The sequence below is a fragment of the Caloenas nicobarica genome, chromosome 5 (assembly GCF_036013445.1).
Source record: "Caloenas nicobarica isolate bCalNic1 chromosome 5, bCalNic1.hap1, whole genome shotgun sequence".
Taxonomy (NCBI): Eukaryota; Metazoa; Chordata; class Aves; order Columbiformes; family Columbidae; genus Caloenas; species Caloenas nicobarica.
In genome coordinates this window covers 10,134,386-10,154,384 of record NC_088249.1, presented here as the reverse complement: position 1 = coordinate 10,154,384, position 19,999 = coordinate 10,134,386, and the positions used below count along the sequence as shown (strand labels likewise).

Sequence of the window (19,999 nt, the reverse complement as noted above, 5' to 3'; positions counted from 1 at the left end):
CACTGTTACTATACTGGAGTCAAGCCTGCTCTATCACAGGCCACAAAGCGGGCCTCACAAAACAGACACATCAAACCTAGCCATATTTTTATAAAGACACATGACTTGGCTTGACATAGGTTGTTATAGTATCATTTACACTGAAATGTTGTATATTGCCTAGGTTAAGATTAATTTGGTAAAACAATGGATTTCTCAAGCTCTTTCTTGATCTTATCTAGAATGAATGTGTTTTTCTGTATCCATGAAACCATGTGTATGTTAAAGGAAATTTGTATTTATTATAATCTGTATATAATTATTACCTTAGCAACCAACATTTGCTGTTGATTTTCAATCTGCTGCTGTTGTCGGGCAGCCATATCTTGAAGTTCAGAAAGAGTCAGCTCAACACGTGGATTCCCAACCTGCAGAACGCAAAATGTTACATTAATACGTTGATGTATATTAAGTGTTCCGACAACAGAAGCTAAATCTGTACTCCTCAGAGGAAGGCTAAAGTCTCCTCCCCAGTCCTCAGAGGACACCTACGAAAGAGTAAAGAGCCTCAGAGCAGAAAGAAACGACGCAGACCATGCACATACCAGGGACAGAAAAAGCAAAAAGTGGAAAAGCAGATGAAAGCGGAAAACACTAAGAGACAAAACAAACAGGAGAAAAAGCCCTTATACTACATTGAACACTGCTCTTTTAAGACATTCCGTAGAACTGGTACACAGTACTGGTACGGCACATGTCGTAACACACATGCAAGCAGGTATTTTAAGCAGTAATTGGAATCTAAAGCTTCTTTCCTAACATTTTCAGTGTCAGTGCCTTGACAGCTTTAACTAGTAGTTGGCATCATTTATAATACCTAGAGAACCCTCAGATAAAGGCTTAGATAAAGGCTGTCACTAAGCTCACATCCAAAGACAGTGAAGTTTCCTGGCAGACTGGAGCATTTAAGGTAAAAATCTGTGAAAAACAGTCTGTACAACGTGAGGTGAAGTCAAGCTGACTCCCTGTGCATAAGTAAGTGGCTATTAATGAGCAAACTTTGAATGAAAAGACAAGATACTAGTGGGGCTTTGTCACTCCTTTTGCATTTCAAAACTAACAAATAATTCACAAAATTGGGCTAGAGAGGCAATTACTGAAAATTATTTAAAATTTATACAATGCTGCGACTATGTGTGCAACCAAATATTATGTGTTTTTAAAAATGAACATAGTTTCAGCATATTCATAGTTCTAGCAACAAATATACTTTAAATCTATACATTAAATTACTTCAATTCAACCACATTTTTTACTATGCCATCACAGGAAAGAGAATGCAATGCAACAGGACAAATTCCAGAAACTGCCACTTGCCCAATACCCGCTTGACTACTCAGAAAACCAAACCCCACAACCTCCAAATTGCACAGTTTAACCACAACTTTAGAATTTGCACAGAAAGAAAACACCAGCCTTTGAAAAATTGCACTAGAAAGTTCAGGACAGCCCAACACCCATTTCAAGGTATTTACACGTAATTCAGTCAGTTTACTGGATCAATGTAAAAGCTGGACTACTGCACTGTAGTAATTCAATAAACAATGTAGTATTTTCACCAAACTACATGACTACAATCTTAGCAAGCCAAATTAACACTACATCATTTCCTATCCCAAATATAGTCAATACTGCTGAAAAAGAAAAGAGAATTAAATGTTTTGGATATATTGATAAATAAAACTCTGTTTACCAACTGGACTGAGGTTGGAACATTTTAGAGACATATAAAACCAAAAGAAACCCCCCAAACACCTCCTCACCCTCAAGCATCAGTTTGTGGATCTGATCAAACCTGATCCCAGAAGAAAACTGAATTATCTGCTCTGCCTTTCTGGGCCCCTGACTCCCAATGCACGTCTGTGGTGACCATGTCTGACATGTCCCCTGCAACACTTGTACTTCACTCTACAAAAAGTAAAATTCTCCTCTGAATCTTGTTGATACTGAAATATCTCAGCCACTTTAAATGGCTTCTTGCATGTTCCTACACCAAATTCCTGCTTAAGTAAATATCAGTTCTCCAACCAATGCATAATGCAGAACTGTTTCTTTAAGTTTCAGTCAGGAAAGGAAAACAATATTTGTTTTAAAATAAGTGATTTCTCCTTTTTTTCTTTCGCTACCTGAACTCCAATTAATATTTCACGTTTGTGCATAAAATTATTCAAGTAAGATATACACCTCAAATTCAGTCACTATATTGAGCCAGATTTGGAACACTAACTTTTAAAGCTGCTGCATCTTAGACACACGATATAGACATGTTGGACCAAAATTTTTAGAAAAAGTTACTGTCCCTCTTCAAACATTTCCTACAGAATAAATTATGGATGGAAATTATAATTCTTACCAGGTTACAACTGAAACTCCTCTAATAACAATAATGAAAACTATTTATAGCAGAGAAGCAATTAAAAAAAATTATGTATTACAGTTATAGCTCTATAAAATAGTGGAACTAGAACAAAAGGTAAAATCTACTCAAAATACTAATTTCTGTTTCAACACTTTGTTAGTGAACACAGTGATTAAAAAAATGAACTTTTTTATTAGCGTGTCTTATGACAGACAGGAGTCCTTCACAATATTCTTTAGGGACAAATAACTTGTATGCACCTGTGGCCACCAGCTAATAAATCACAGAGAGACCTTTTATTATTAATTACAGACTGAAAGGCGCTAATTGGGTAAAAAAGCAAGGAACCTTTCCCAAGTGCCATCCCCGAACCAAAACGTGTGTGCTTGAGATAAGAAAATAACATGGAAAAACCAGATGTTGCTCCCAGAACATGTTCCGGCTCTGCTGAACTCCTTTGGTGTGACCTTCTGCCAGAATAACCTGAACATCGACAGCTGCTGCCGCTCGGCTCTGCAGGAAATTCTTAAAAGGTGCTCCGAATTGCTTGAAGGCCTCCCTCTGGATCGCCGATTTTAAAAGTAGAAAAGGTTTTTGGGGGGGTGAATTGATAGTATTTTCTCAAAATAAATACGCCACCGTTTCAAAAATACACATTTTGCATCAGACTATGCAATGTCTTCCCAATGCTTCCCTCCTTTCTGCTTCGATCAGCTTAAGTTAACAATGATGGTTCATTCTATTTCCAGTAGCAATTTTCAGTATAACACTGTCCAAGAAATAGACAGCTGTTTTTTCTGCTAAGAAATCTGGTTAGAATATACACAGACTCAAAAAGTGGTATCTGTATAGGGGCTGTGCGTATTTCAAGGTAAAAAAGCCATTTCACCAAGTGAAAATTACAGATTTTCTAAATGAAAAGTGTAACCTGAAATGCACAATTACAATAAGAAACTTGTTTGTAAAAGCACCAGAAACAAAAAACCAGTTTGACCCAAAAGCTCAGAATTTTACTGCTTTAAGTAAGTGTATTTGAAAAAATACCTTATAATGCCTGAAAAAGTACTGCATTATTTTTATTATGTAAAATACAGAAGATATAATTATAAGATGAATGCGAATACTGGTTTCTCCTTGAAAAAGCTATTAACTATTGTAAAATGTTCAATTTAGGTCTAGAAACCTTTTATACATGGCAAAGCACAAGAACATGGGAAACAGTGATAATTAACCATTTACATATAAACGCCCTATGAGAAATCTTTTAATGTTTACCTCACTGAATACCAATAAGTCTCCATTTCACTTAAAATAACTACACTATAGTTATAGAAAAGAAGAGGCAGTTGAGGAAACAAAATTTTAAACCTGTAACTTCACTCGCAGTTTGTTCTTTTTCATCCACATGGCAAAAGCAGTCAGACCAAGCAGAATTCCTCTTTGACATCAAATCAATTCTTTTCAGACAGACTGTTGCTGATTTCAGGTCTCCAAAACAGGACAGCATCACTTTTGAAACAGCAAAGCAAACACCGAATCCTTCTCTTGCCGAGATCTAGCTGAATCAATTTGTTTAGAGCATTTCACCTTAGTTGAGTCTGCTTGCCATAATCTGCGTGCAAACGCCACCACGGAAAAAAGTCAGTTGGCTCGGTCCTTCAGAAGCTCAGGTTATGCCAGGCAAAGGGAGCGCTCCATATTCTCAGTTCTTTAATGAGGTTGTTGGTTTCTCAGACTCTTAAGTTTGTGCTGTTCATACTAGTTATTAACAATTTAATCCATGAAGTCACTCACCGCTCATAACAAACACGAACCTCTCACATTTCAGGTCCAGACCTCCTCCTTTCTCCCGCAGCAAGAGACACCAAGCTCCTACAGAACTGCCTTCCAAAGGAGCTGCTAAAAAGCCACCACAAATATCTACTCCTCCAGATTCCACACATTCATTTGCTACATGGTGATACATCAAAGCAGACAGTTTTGCTGAACTGTAAATTTCTTTTCATTGATTCACAGAAGCACTTCCACATAGAGATGAACTCCCAAATAAAACGCTTTAGATCAAACATCGTGTGTTATTAGGTAATAAGTATTATGTACGCCTCATACAGACAAGAATACTTCACACCTATATTCCCTGATTTCTTAATACTGACAAGAATCTTGTAAAAAACGTATTTATTTTGTTTAGCATGCACTTTAAAAGGTCATGATGAGAGACAGAATTTGTAATGAACTGGAGTTTCGGCTTCTGACATTACCCTCCTACCACAAGCTAATATTTTACCATTTGATGATTAATATTTTTGAGACAGATGAGATGAATGGTACGGTAGTAATTAAATAGTTTGGGAACCAGTTTACAAGCAGCCTCAAAACAAGTCATACCTTAGGCATTTAATTAAGAAAAGGAACCTTCTTTAATATTTATTTCTACGCATTAGTCTTGTCACTCTAAAAATTCATTTTCTTATTCCTCCTTCCTTTCTTTCTGTCCTCACACTGTGCTGTTCTGTCTATCGTCACAAACTCCTCAGTCTACATGCTTCTGAGCTATTATGAAATGCCTTACTCATTGGCAACCCACAACAGTAAATGAAAAATTGCACCTGAACTCGAAATATTTCTTTGACAAGCAGAGCACACTGTAGTCAAGACATGTAAGCAATAAGGGCAGATTCCAGTGGTTTTTTTGCCTTTTCTCCCACCAGAAAACTGTCTTTTAAGAGGAATCTAATTATGTCAATATTAAAATAAAAAACCCCCCGAGACTGACATTTTGAAATAGCTTATTTTATAAAACATTATAATTAGGATATGGTTTGATTTTATGCACTTCTTTGCCTCCATGTCTAAGCCATGAAGAAACTTATGATAATTTTCTAAGTTTGCACTAGTGAGAACAGAAAGTTACTTTGAAAATAACAATGGAACATACACCAAACCCACATCGGACACTGCTATAATTTCAGAAATAAGAGCTTTAAAGAAAACCAGCAAATATTCCACAATAATGACTGGCAATCCTACGTTTAGGTTCAGCCATGCCTAGCCACACAAATAGCCCATGTGACCCATAACATAAACAAATAATTGAAAAAGAAAACCAGAGCAGTACAAGAATTTACCAATCATTTCCTGTACATTATCTCTTCAGATCTTTTTCTAGGTTTGCAAGAGCCACCATGTAATTAACTTCCCTTATCTATTCCTTCCTTATTTTTAAATAGGTGTTCACACCCATGTCTCACTCAATCCTTCAGTTCCTTTCCCAACGCCCTGCACTAGAAAGTGTAGGTTCAAGTACCTGAAGCGTCCTGGAACTGGCCAAGCTCCACCTTCTCTTACGCATATTCAATAAATCGTGTACAACGAACTCTCATGTTTTCTAGTCTTTTTCCTATCACTCGCCTCCATCACCGCCTCTATCCTTACTCCTTCATTTACTCCTTCTCTTTTAGTACTTCAATCCACCCATCTCTCTTGTCACAGTCAGAGGTGATTCTGAGGTTAAACCACCAATTTACGAGGTCCAACAAAACCTAGATAAAATGTAATCAGCGGGCAGGGAGGTGAGAAAGTCTGTACCTTTGCTTCTGCCTTCAAGCCCAGAATGGCTGGTTCTGACTCTGGCCATCAAAAGGGCCACCCAGAGAGTTTTTCTGCTTGTATTCCACTACTTTTAACCACTTATTGATTTATTGACAAGGCAATACAGAGCAGCTACTAAAGATAATGCAGCGTATATCCCGCACGCAAGGCAGCTACACTATTTACTCTTCACGTAGGCTGCCACTCTGAAGAGGAACGTTTTGTCCAAATGGCATTTTTAGCTAAAAAAAAAAAAAAGGCAATTCTCTGAGACTCTCCATATAGTAAAGGTAACCGTATCCTCAACCAGAATAAATGGTGAAAGAAAACATTCTTTATCAAGGTTGGGACAACACCAGCATATCAAAGGCTAGAGAGAGTGCAGTGGGGACACACACACCCCCCACAAAAAAAAAACCCCAACCCACTAAAAAACACAGACCAAGGACAAGATCAGCACTGAATTAGAGGCAGAAACTGCAACAGAGAAAGAGAGAGAAATCCAAGAAGCAAGTCCTTTGGGCTTCGTGATTTAAAGAATTTACTCCCCAGTATGGGATTCATTAATGACACACACAGCTTTGCCGTGGCGATACGGAAACATCATCTTCACCAGCCTAACAGGGCCACAAAGGTCAGAAAGGTACTGCAAGTTGCTCCTGAGAAGGCTTAAAATGCCTACATAGAAACACAAAGTAAATACTGTTTTTACTGCACATACTGAAAGACTCAGTTTTCCATATTCTACAGCAGTTTTAAGTTGCTGTTCCTTCCTAGGACAAAGGAGGGAACACAAAACTTACCTCCAGAGTAGAAATTTACCTTTGTAGCACTGTCAAATCCCAGAAATCTATATAGTTACGTGACAAATACAAAACTGACAGGTCTGGGAACAGGTATACAAGTACATGGACAAAGGAAGCGAAGTGTATTACATAAATGCACATTTTCTCAGAACAAAGCGGACTGACAACCGTAAAATGAAGAACAGAGGTAGATTTGAGCACTCCCCAGCCAGTGAGGAGCTGGGATCAGGGTTTGATAACTCTCAGCCTCCCCTAACAGGGACTCTCACCGCAGCTGGCCAGCCCTGCACTCTCCTCCTCATGTGCAGCATTTACAGCAGGGGTGCAAACTCATCTTCATGGGGGGCCACATCAGCCTCACAGTTGCCTTCAAAGGGCCGAATGTAATTTTAGGACTGTGTAAATGTAACTACTCCTACACTTATAGAGTCCTAAGATTACATTTGGCCCTTTGAAGGCAACCACAAGGCTGGTGTGGCCCCCCATGAAGATGAGTTTGACACCCCTGATTTACGGCAAAGGAAGAGCTACAGCTCTGGCTGCACAACTGCCAGAGCAGGAAAGAAAGGAACAGCTTGCTTTGCCTGCTGAGTTTAGCAAAAGATTTCCTAATTCTCCCAAGCGAACCTGGGCACGAGCAGCAAAAGCCCAGCAGTCACCCGTAACTTTTCTGCCTTAAGCCTCATTCAAAGCGACGCAGTTTAGGGGATGCTTGAACCAGCCCAGCTGGCAAAAGAGCTTTAAAAGCTGCTGCTGAGAACAGCCAGTGCACGCTTTGGGTACCTGTCCTCAGCACAGCAACAGTGACGGGGAAACAGATGGAAGATCTAGGAGTTTATGATACCAGTTCTGTATCAAACAGGTCTTACAGGAACCGCACGTGGCCTCCTCATGAGGACTATGAGAGGAGAACACAGGACGGAGTATCTGTGGAACATTAGTGATTGTGACCTCCTTACACTTCTGAAACATATTGACCTTATATATCACCCAATTTAAGAATTTTGATAGAATTTGACTACTTTTTCCATAAAACCCAATCCTAGTGCCGTGTACAACGAAGATAACTTGAAAATCCTGTGTGAAAATTCATATAACACTATAAAAAGACAAAAAATATATCTATTTTTATTTAAACTATAATAGAGTTTTTGCTGATCTTGACATGGGTGACATTATTTCCAGTTTAGTGGCTTTATCCACAGCTCTGCCTTGCATTTTTTTAATTGGGTCAGAAATATGCCGGTAGCAGAAATCAATTTTAAAGAATCCAATGACAATAGCACGTGCCTTTTTCAGTTTAATGGAAATGAACAAGCTAATTAAACCCAGAAAAGGCAACCAGAATATTGGGAATTAAAGGAAAATACACCTAGCATGTTCTATCTCCCGATAATCAAACAATCTTAAAAGTTAACATTACAAATGGAATCAGATCACTTTACTTAGAAATTAATAATAAAAACGTTATTTTATTTGTGCAAATACATACCTTAACAGTTTATTAGAATGAACACGCCTCAACTGTATGACAGTTTGCTGAAAAATCTCACATTATCTATATTTGATCAAATCTTAACACCTCTCATAAGCTACTCCACCATGTTAGCAATTCCTCCAACTCACTGATGCTAATAAGTCACTCTAGATAATAAAATGCTTAAAGTCTATTCAGCATAAGCCACAGACTCCAGATTTCCTGTTTTCCCGTATTGCTTAGAAATATCAGAAGCAAGATTGCCCTCTGTTTTGCACAGAACAGCTAAAAGGCCAAACTTAACAAAAATCAAAACAATGTTCAAATAGATTTTCAAAACTAGAAATGGATTTAAGCATATATATTGAACATCTGCTAGATATGAAATGAACTGCTTATAAATAACTTCTACAATATAGGAAAGTATTATCTGGAACTTGCTTATTTTAAACACTACTTTCTTCCTTGTTCTTCAGACACTTTTAAACATCCACAGAAACCACAAAACTGTTTATATTAACTTTAGTGTCAACTAAAATATCCAGCAGCTGATTTGAATCAAAATATTATCAACCTGATACTCCTAACAAAAGTAAATTATCTTAAAAGAAATTATGCATTCCTATAGAAATAACAGATCAGTTGTGTACTAAACTTCAGACTTGTTTACAATACCAATCCTTTTACTCAGACTAATAGACATGTTACAATACATGTTGAAAACACACTGTCCAAGTGCCTTTAAAATAGTCTCAGATCTATATTTTTCTGGGTCTTTTAGGAAAGCAACATCTTATTCCGACAGGATAGCTAGGTATGGTGAAGATGCACTTGTATGAATAACATGTTTAGCATCAAACGTGTTTATTCTTCCCTTAAGTAATTGTTTCAATATGAAGTTCTCCTGTGGTGATGTAATATTGTTTTTATGGAGAGAGTATAATAAAACATTTCCAAAACAGAAAAACACTGAAAATAAGTATCACACAATTGAAAAGTATGTTGTGAAACTTAGTGTATGGCTTGCACTTCCCATATAACCTATGTTGTTAAAAGCAAAAGCTGACCATGACATTTCGAAGTAATAAGATTTTGATCAGGTCTTAAAAATTATAGCAAATGCATCTAATAAAATCTGATTAATTAAAGAATTTCAATTCAGAGATAGAGAGTTAGAAAGCCCAAACTAGTCTGCATTCTGGCCACGTGACAGCGAAACCCACAACCATTTAAACTAAAGTGCGAAAGCTACACAGTGTTTAAATAATACGCCCACTAAAGTGTAAAACTAACAAATTTTCAAAAGTCATTAATTACCTGTTCGCTATTTTCCCATGTAATTGTAAGAGAGCACATCTTTATTTTGCAGCACTGCCCATCAGCCGTAAACGTTCGCATTGCTTCAACATGCTCCAGCTCCATGCTTCTGTTATTTTCTGTCTACACTAATTGTTTAACTGTTTGCTGTCAACAAGCCAAATCAACAGCTGTACACATCTTTTCAGTTCCTGCATGGCTGTTTGGCTCAGTGCAATCAAGAGGAGGTAGGATATTTTTAAATCTTATTCCACGTGAAATAAAGGTTTCCCCAAATTCTTTATCACTATGAAAAGCTGTCTCTCTGCATTCATCAACAATCAGCTAACGGAAAAGGGTAGTGGATTTTGCCAGCAGTAAAAGACCTAATCACGGCGAGATCAAGCCAGCTGTCAACTACAATCAGCTCGATTCATTGCACTTTTTATATTCAATGGAAAAATGTTGAGCAATACACAGTTCTTTCACAGTTATCAGATTAAACTGAAAATATGAGAATACAGACAATTTAGCTTTAAAAACACACAAAATACTGGTTCCATTAGTATTTTTGTAGTATTACCAACTCAGTGCAAAAACTGAATACCAAAAAGATCAGCAAAACCGTTGCTTTTTGTATTTAATTTTACTGTTTAAAGTGACAGAAAACTATACTGCCTAAAATTTAACAGAGTTCCTGAAATGTAAGTTTCTTTATTAACAGAGACTAAGATAAAAGGCAAACAGTACAGTCAGAATAGAGACCCTAATCTTATGCAAATAATCTTTCCAGTGTTTGCTATATGCTTTTCCCTATATACTTGAGCTTTTTCTTAAATCTTGCATGCCACAAGATGAATACATAAGCCAGCAATAAAGCTAAAGCATAGGCGTAGTAGCATGAATCAAGAAGCTGTAAGTCAGAGAAGACTGCAGCAAGCCAAAACCTAGAGCTAATGATTTTTAAATATTAATCATTGGAGAAAATACTAAACGCCATTAATGATTTCCTATGTATCTAAAAATATTATATTGTGGAAGATAGAAAACCTAAAAAGCTGTAATTTACCTTGTCAAACTCCCAAAAGACACACAAGTTCACTCTCTCTTCATTTTTTCAAGAAGGTAAATCAAGCATGATTCAGTGCACTGAGATTACACAAGAGATCCAGCCAAATGGGTCTCCATAAGGGCACTGACAAACTGTATGTCCAAGCACAATACAGTGAATATTCCAGCTGCATAAAGAACAGGCTTATTTTTAGCAAGGAAGAAAAGGTATGAGCTGTGGAGTAAGATCATCCAGTAGGAATAAGAGAAGAAAAACAAGTTCAACTCCCTTGCTCCTAAATTAGCCAGAGGGACTTTTCATTTTCTCCGCTTTGATCTGAGGAAGGCTGCAGGGGGAACAAACCTAACAACAATTGGATCTGGAGGCAGCTGCAGAGACAGAGAAATGGAAAGGTTCACTTGCCTGGGAAAAGCATACGGGTGGGAAATAGGTATGCAAGGTGTCCAAAGGCTGGATGGACAGGAAACTAAATGAACAAGCCAGTGAAGACAGAAAGGTGTGTCAGACAAAGAAGACCACAGCAGCACTGAACAAGAAAAACCACAGAGAATGTGGAAAATATGAGAGGAAATACTAATCCGCAGATGACAGCTACATAGAAGAGAACTCCAAAGGTGGCCTGAAAATGAACAGTTGTGGCCTTGTAAGAGCCAGAAGAGTCTCCTGCTCAGAACTGAAAGCTGCTCGGAGAGATAGAGGGATAAACTCTCAAGCTTTCACAATTAAGCTCTCAGAGCTCTGCACTGGCACAGTGGATTTCAGAATCCATCTCCTGTAAAGAACTACAGAAATAAAGGAAAGGACAAGCCCAATCTTCCTTTCAATAACTTAATATTAAAATATTTGGCTTAACTAAAAACTATACTAATGTGACTGCAAAAGGATACAACTGTGACAAAAGGCATTGAACTTTATAGCGCTGGTGCAAGGACTGTGAAAGCACAGGAATACTTCATGAAAAATAACAAATGAACTCTTTAAGTAACGTTTACTTCATGAGCTAATGTGTATAATGTTACGTGTCAGCTGAAGCACTCACTTGTTCTAAACTATTCTACCTTTATACAAGGGCCAAGCAACTTAGGATCTCTATGTGTAGTGACAACTGGAGGCAATTCTCCACATGCTTCATTTAGGTAGAAATGTAGGGAAGAGTGAATTGTATTGCTTCATGTTCACAATACAAATATAGGAAAATAAGCACCACAGTTAGAGGTTAAACAAACAAACGGACAGGACTTCTCATCTCACCCCTTCCATGGACGTCTGCAACGAAGTATTGCTGTAAAACTTCAAAGCCACACCTGATGAAAAGTCAGACCTGTAAAAGTGGGAACTAAGCTGTAGACTAAGTAGATGTTGCAATTTAGGTCTTCCCTGCAAAACGGGAAGGCACCCGTTGGCTGTTATGGACTAGAGAACCACATCTTTGTTCCCTACAACTTGTTGAGCAGAAGTATCTTTGATGCCCAGAAGAGCAGCAGAAATACCAAGTCTGTATACTACAAGTCTATAAACTCTGAGTATCTCTCATACCCATAGACACCTAGATAGATATTTGGGACCTAGAGTGACAGAGATTAAAAGTTATGTAAAGACATGGAGGAGACATGTAGGAAAACAGCCCTTTCGCAATGTTCCAAGTGGGTTCCAGGAGTGTTTCCTTGTTCCCAACAAGTTAAACTATCTTTAGATTCCTCAAAACAAAATGGAAGTCAGATATGAGCTAATAATATTAGCTCATTAACACTATCATAATTAAAATTATAACAGGAAAATGATTAAAGTGTGATGAAGCTTGTAAAATTATTCTCATAATATGTAAGCATCTAGCAAGTTTGTCCATTATGGATTGAAACATATTTGAGATTGCATAGGACATGTCAAAACACTGTTCATGACATTCCGAATCCAAGAATGACATGATTCTGCCTAAAAAGTTTACAAGAGGTCTCAGAGTGAGGTATGAGGTCAGGATTATTTGAATTCCCTACAGTTTCATAGAAGTTCTTTCTATGAGACCACATAGTTATTACTCTCGTAGAGATGCTGCCCTACATAATTCTCCTCTACTGAGGTGTGAAGAGCCTGGGATTTCTAGTCCAGCAAGAATTGAAAAGCTATTTGGATGCATTAAAATTAGCTTTAGATGGTAATTTATTTTTACTGCTTAATTTTTTTTTTCCCCCTTAAGTCCTTTAGTTGGGTTACTTTTTCTATTTTTTGAAGAGCAAGATACTGCCAGCTGTCTGGAAGACGCTTCAGACAGACTTAACAAAGAACCGTATCAGGCTGAGGAGAATCTGGACTCTATTAAGCTGACCCAGGGCTTGACCCAGAAGTCTGACAGTGCAGAAGCGGCTGTAGGTGCAGCAAGGCTCCCCTCTCTGACAGGTAAAAATCATTTTAGGAATGCATGTGTTAGACAAGGGAACATCCTTGACTGTATAAATGTCAGATACAATCACTTTCCCTTAACAAAAGCAGACAAAGTTACAGCAGAAAATTAGGAAAATTTGGATCTGATTTAATTGCTGGGTTTTTTTTACATGGACAAAATATTCCAGGAAGCTTGCAAGAAAATTTCTTCAGATTTTTTTTCCTGCAAACTGTTAGAATTCCTTGCACCTGAGTTTCTTTTTTTTTTTTTTTCTATCTTTTAATGGAATTATTTTCTTAGACTTCGCTATGAGACCCCTGAAAGAATCTAGATTTCCAAGACTGACATAGTTATTTGTTCATTTGTTAAATGATGCAAACAGAAAGTACGTAATGCTTACGAGCTTAAATTGAATTCGCAGCTCAGGTTTGAAGAACAACTTCTATTCTAGGCTAAGCTCTTTATCTTTAAGCATTTCAAATGAGAAACTTCAAGCAAGCACATATAATGTATTTCTCTTGAGGTTCCTGCTTCTGTTAAAAATTTAACTTTATTGCCTTTTTCCTCACAATTAGATTTTGTCATATCTTTGCCTGACAGGCTAAGGAAACCTCTAAGTATTTTGCCTATGCAAGCATACTTGTAAAACCATTCAGTTATCTTTGAAACTTCTTTATCAGACGCTTTTTAGAACACATTTTAAAAAACTGTTATATCATAACATTTAATGCACTTTGTCATAAATTTGTTTAATGCCTTTGTATCTGGTCATACTTGTATGGATCAAATGGTTAAAATTAATGAACAAAAAATTCTACTCAAGGATTTTGGCACCACATGTAAATCTATCTAAACTCTAAGCCTAGAATTTGACAAGCCACAGCACAGGAAATCAAAAGCAGTTGAGTTTTACTGCTGCCTTGATGGAATGCGATACACAGACTGACTGGATCAGATGGTTATTCACTCCTCATCAGCAACCATACGCTCTCCTAAGTTAAATCAGTACTATTAAAAACTGTTTTGCATGTACACATATATAGAAGTTTTAACCTACTTGTTAATGGAATTTCCCTGAGCAATTCCCCCACATGGAAGTATAAGAGTCTTCTGATGCTAGAACAGTCGGACTACCTGTTGCAAAATTTTTGCTAAAAGCCTGATTTGAGCCACTTGAACAGAAACAGGGAAGCTCAGTTCTGTTATCTAATGAGCACAAAATTTTAATTCTCAACTTTATCTGTTGGTCGTAGCTTTAAGACTAAGAAAATTAACAGGACTGTGATTCTCCAGTCTGGGATGATGGTGAAGTTTTTCCTCCTTTACAGGAGTTTTTTACAGTTAAGCTAACACAAATTTAATAGTGTGAGAAAAAAAAAAAAAAAATCAGGTTCCACTTTGCATTTCTTGTCAAAGGCTTTAGTCAATATCTATCAAGAAAAAAAAGCTTATTGACATCAGTCTCTCTAAACAGGGAGAGCAATTTTAATATTAGCAAGTGAAAAAATAAGTTAAAGAGAAAATGGTACAGGGGACCACACACTGACATTTTATTCTCCTCAAGTACATTACCAACTAGAAAAATCATTTCAAACAAGCAACTACAGCAAATGAGTGTTGTCTTCATATAAAGACAGTTTTCATTACACTAATCTATCTCTATTCCGTGCAATATACTTCCATCATGTTCTCATCCTACTAACCGTTTTTCCTCCCAGGCTGCATCTGCTTTTTAGTTTTCTCATCTCTAAGAAATTTCTCAGTTATCTGATTACTTTTTCATCCGGACAGGTGTCACCATCCAGTCAGTCCTCTTTCTGGGACTTCCTTTAAGGGCATCTCTGATCCCTTCTCCTGTTGATGACCATTGCAGCACCACGATGGGTGGCTCCCAGTCCCTGTCCTGTCTGCCACTGACCCCCAGTGGTTACAACTATATTTGCTCTGTCTCACGATTTTTCAGACCACTGCTGCTTCTATGGAACGAAATCTGGAAGCAAACTAGACCAAGTGCTGTCTGACTACCGTTTCATGGCCACTGATCACAGAACCAAAGAATAATTTAGCTAGAAAGAAGCCTCTGGAAGTCACCTGGTTCAATAACCCCTGCTCCAACCTGTTCAGATTACTCAGGACTTACTTTATTCAGCTAGACAGAAATTCCAGAAACTCCGGGCAACCTGTTCCAATGTCTGTTACTCCCACTGAGAAAATATTTTTCCCAATATTTCATTAGAATTCCCTTGTTACAACTTGTGTTCAAATCAAGCTGGCCCAGTTACACACACAAAAGAATGAGGAGGAGGAGGCGGCAGCTCTTCTCAGGGAAGTTCAATCTCCCTGGCAAAGGGAAATGTCGAGTTATGTCAATCTGATCTCCACATATCTTTACCTGTGTAGTGGCAGGGAGAGATCAGGCTCTGATTACAGCGTAACTCCATTTCCAAGAAGGAGAGTTGTAGAGAAAAAGCAAACTCCAAAAAGTCACCTCAGAAATAAGACAACTAGCCAGTTTACAAATCTTACAGCTTTTACTTCAGACTTTGTTATGCAGAATGTAAGGTTCTCAGATGAGCACTTACAGATAAGTACTCTTTTTACAACAATGCCTATTTTATTTTTATCATCAAATCTTTATTTGGAAGATAATCTAATGAAATTCAAGCATTTATATAATGTGATTTTAAGCTAAGCATTTTTAAACCATTGCTGATCAAGCACATATAGTTTAAAAAAGCAAAAAATCCTATTGCATATGACAAAATGCCAATTAACAGAATTATCTAAATTGAATTCCAGACAGATTGCCCATCATTTTTGCCAAGACTATTGATTCAAACATTAAAGCAAACATTCGTCTTAAAAGTTTTCTATGCCTGTCACACTTTCAGCTCTATCCAGGTATTTAGTAAAAATCCATTATTATAGATTATTAAGAATTACATATTAATACTTTCTCATTAAAGCAGTACACATAATAAAAATATACCTGAATGCAGAATATTTGGTAAGATTTTGGATGTCTTCAATATTCCGTTGGTTTGTATTGATTTGGGGGCTCGTTTAACACTCAGCATGCCCGTAACAATGAATAAGCCTAATGCATTACGTAAGTGTAAGCTGATTAAACCCTTGATCCCAAAGCCACCTCTTTTTCCCCCTCCCCCTCTGATTTAAAACTTGGCACAATTGAAAATCTTAGTTTTATACACTTTCAAAACCTAATTTGTACCATTTTTGCATAAACCCCACCACAATTTACATTAATATAACCTCTTTGGGTTTTAGTCGTTCTTGTGTTTTAATCATTTCCTAAACCTGGTAAGAGTCCATTTTAAAGTAATCAGTTCCCTAATCAATTTTAATTTTGTGGCCAGACATTTGGGGATTTAAAAAAAATACATGCTGAATGGCACAAAGGTAAGTGTTATTCAAGTTGCCACGTCTGAGCTTTACTCGTAAAAAATAACAGCAAATGGAAGTAAATACAAAGCCATGCTATCATAAACTTTAGCGTTGCCAATAAATGAGATTATAAGACATACTGCACATATCAGTCCTAATTTCCAGAGATATTAAGTGTCAAATTAAGTGTATGTGCTCCGACTTACATGGACTAATAGACCAGGGGAGGTCATGAAAGAGTTATGTTCCCCTAGTACATCACAGCGCTATGATCTCACTGCATTGTCAATATGACAATGGAAGCCGGATAAACAGATCTGTGCAGCAGAGGGGATCAACTCGTGTTCTCTACAGGAAAGGAATGTACAAAGCAATACATGATTAACTGTTTTGAATAGGGAAAAACATTCCTTCCACTAGGCCCACATGCCACACACAAAATGAGCTGCTAAGACCTGCAAACGGACTGAACAACTTTGTTGCTGCGTATTTAAGTGTGTGTGTGAATTTTAGATGCCAATTATTAGGCAATATACAAGCACAGAATTGTTTAATCTACACAATTATTTTAACATTTACTTCTTTTTTTAAGACATTTCAGCTTGAATAACCTGTCAAGTTTTGTTTGCTTTTAAACATTTTAAAGCATTATTTTACCCTGAGAAAGAGAAACTGAAAGTGCTTCACAGAGACAATGCAACTATGAACTGGTGAGCTCAAATCTTTTTATTGAAATTTTAAAATGTTTTAAAGTAGTTAACTATAGCTACAGTGTCCCAGGAAAGGCAGCAGAATGGCCAGCCAGGATTCACTGAATGCCACCAAACAGGTTCCCTATGCTACGTAGTATGCATTGAATTTTAAATTAGAAACCTAGTAATATTTTAGTAAAAAAAAAATAGGCAAAGAAATGAACCAAGTGCATAAAAAACAGTATAAAGTGGTAGCTCTGAGGAGTATGCAACATCTTCTACCACCACGTGAAAACATGCCAATCCACAGATACATTCTCATGTTTTAACATACGAGACTAGGTCATGAAAAAATATCAGTGAAATAAATCAAATGAGAAAAGATGCCCAGACATGCAATACTAGTATGAAAGAAAAATGTAGCCCTTTTTTTCTTCACACAGGATGAATGAAAGAGAAGATGACAGATTAGAAAATGCAGTAATTAATAAGATTCCAGGGGCTTCTCATATCATGGAAGTAAATCTCTTTCTAAACAGAAAATTTAGAGCAGTTAATAAAAAAAGCTGTATTCTGCTATTCACTTTATAACAAAAAAACAAACAAAAAATCAAAACAGAACAAGGTCTCTGCTTTTTCCACCAGTTACCACCATAATAGATATTGGAAAACCAAGGATTTTTAAAACATCAAATATTTGAGTGTAATTGATCCAAAGCCTTTAGAATTTATTACATACCCCATTCTCTGTACGTTTCTCCACAGGTATATTTATGCCATTTCTTTGATTTTGGGCTTGGCGTCCACCTAAAAGTAAAATATCACTCTCAGTGCAAAGTTCAGTTTTCGAGACAAATGATTTTCACTCTTGAATCTGTTCCTTTCAACAACTTTTATGTAAACTTTTCCCTGTGGACTTTTCTGCTAGTTTCAGCTCTTTCTTATTAGGTTATTCTTTGTTAAGTGGTGGAGTCAACAGCAATAAAATGTTTACTTCACAGACTTGCTCTGTTAAAAGTACAGACATGCAGCTTTACTTTTCTGACTTGTGCTTAGGCAATGATCTCAAAAAGGGAATGTGCTGAGCGCGACTACTAGAGTTTTATATTTCTGCCTCCACGAGCAGCAGTAGCTTCAGTTGAATACATTATAAATAAATATAGTAGAGGAAGCTTTTCCCATGCCTTATAAAGAACTTTAATCTACAGATTGATCCATATGTCAATGATTAATTAAAAAGCCTTACATGCATGGTTCAGAAGCGACATTTTCTTTTTATATGAAACTCTGTGGCTTCAGGTATATCTTAAATTTCTTAACATGCTTTAAATTTGTATTGTCCAAAGGAAGACTGAGTATTTTATGGAGTATCTCATCAATACAAGAATGCCTCATACATCATTGGGCCTGCTACTTCTGGCATTCAAAGCAACCTGCAACTGCTTAGAAATATGAAAAGAAACCCCAGCTCAAAGCAATACAAGAGCTGAAATTGTGTTGTCAGATTAGTTGAATGAGTAAGGATAATCTGAGCATGCAAATATACATCTCACTTTGAGATACCTTTCCTGCCTTTCAGACAAGTCTGACAGCCATTAAGTATATAATGCACAGCCTCGAAAGTCTTCTCATAAATTAAGTGTAGTCTATGAAAACTGAAATCCTTCTTTTTTTTAATTCCAGTCTTTTAAGAAAGCTGCACTTAATATGGCACTGTTTTATGTAAACACTTTTCCTGTAGAACCAAGCAGACCAGTGATTTTACAAGGTGTGAATTATCACCCCTGTTAAATATATCTACATGAAGTACTGAGAAAGTAAAGCCACTGAGACCTTTGCCAATGCTGTCTATAAAACAGATTTTGGTGTCTAAAGAAGGCAAAATAGTTTACTAACTCTTTTATCTGGGACAACTGAAAGACAACAGAAGGTCAAAAAGAACAATCCCACCCTCTAAAAATGTAGGGACTTTAAACAAGAAAAAAAAAATTAAGCCTTTATTAACTACCAACATTTTTGGATCGGTATTAAGCAGAATAGAAACTGATCTTACTACAAAAATATTACTCAGACTGACAGAAATTATTCCAGAGAAGGGAATTTAAGAATATGAATAAATGTGCCACTGAGGAAGGTTCAAAATGGCTTTGGTATAGGGAGGTTGTATTACCTGTATCTACTGAAGTTCACTACAAGAACTGATGATCAAACTCACTTCAGAAATGTTTCAGATGTGTTTAGGTAACAACACTACAGGATAAGTGCACTTACTCTGTTCATTACTTTCAGCTGGCGACTCCTCATGACGAAGAAAAAATTTCACTTCTTCCCTGCGGGGACCCCATTTCTGTAGGTGATCGTACATCATGTGATCAAAGGGTATGGGCCGCTCTACAAGTACAAGACCAAAAAACTTAGCACAACTGTTTTAAATGAAGCACATTTTTATAGAACTCTCATTAAGAATTAGAATGTCCTTTTTGTTAGCAATTCAATCTATCCAGTATATTTTGTTTTATGCATAGTCAAAGGAACAGACACCAAGAGACAATAGTTGCACTGAACTAAAAGCCAGCCTGTTATTGTATCACAGCTCACTGCTTAACAGCAGTACATAACCAGTTTGCAACACCAGACAAAAAACGAACAACCCTAATTTAGGAATTCTTCATCACAATCTTTTCCACAATGCTGATCTTTGCACTTTTGCTCCCCGTCATCACCAGACAAATATTTTGTTCTGTTATTAAAATGATTAATTCAATTTGAACTCCAGGTTTCCACTCAGACTAAAAGTCTTATCCTTATATTGACATTTCATCTCCTAAGAACTTGAGCAGGTGCTCCCACTCCAATACACCACACCAGACATTAACTTCCAG

The 19,999-nt window shown here is 37.0% G+C and overlaps 1 protein-coding gene across 4 annotated transcripts in view; it reads right to left on the bottom strand.

Moving 5' to 3' along the window:
- Positions 1–19,999, bottom strand: part of PPP1R13B (protein phosphatase 1 regulatory subunit 13B) — a 71,770-nt gene that overhangs the window by 17,627 nt on the left and 34,144 nt on the right. For all 4 annotated transcript variants that reach the window (XM_065636451.1, XM_065636453.1, XM_065636452.1 and 1 more), the window contains exons 3-5: positions 19,389–19,508; positions 17,857–17,924; positions 306–407 (exon numbers count right to left, since the gene is read on the bottom strand). In XM_065636451.1, coding sequence (XP_065492523.1) covers positions 306–407; positions 17,857–17,924; positions 19,389–19,508 — 290 coding nt within the window. The remainder of the gene's footprint in view (positions 1–305; positions 408–17,856; positions 17,925–19,388; positions 19,509–19,999) is intronic.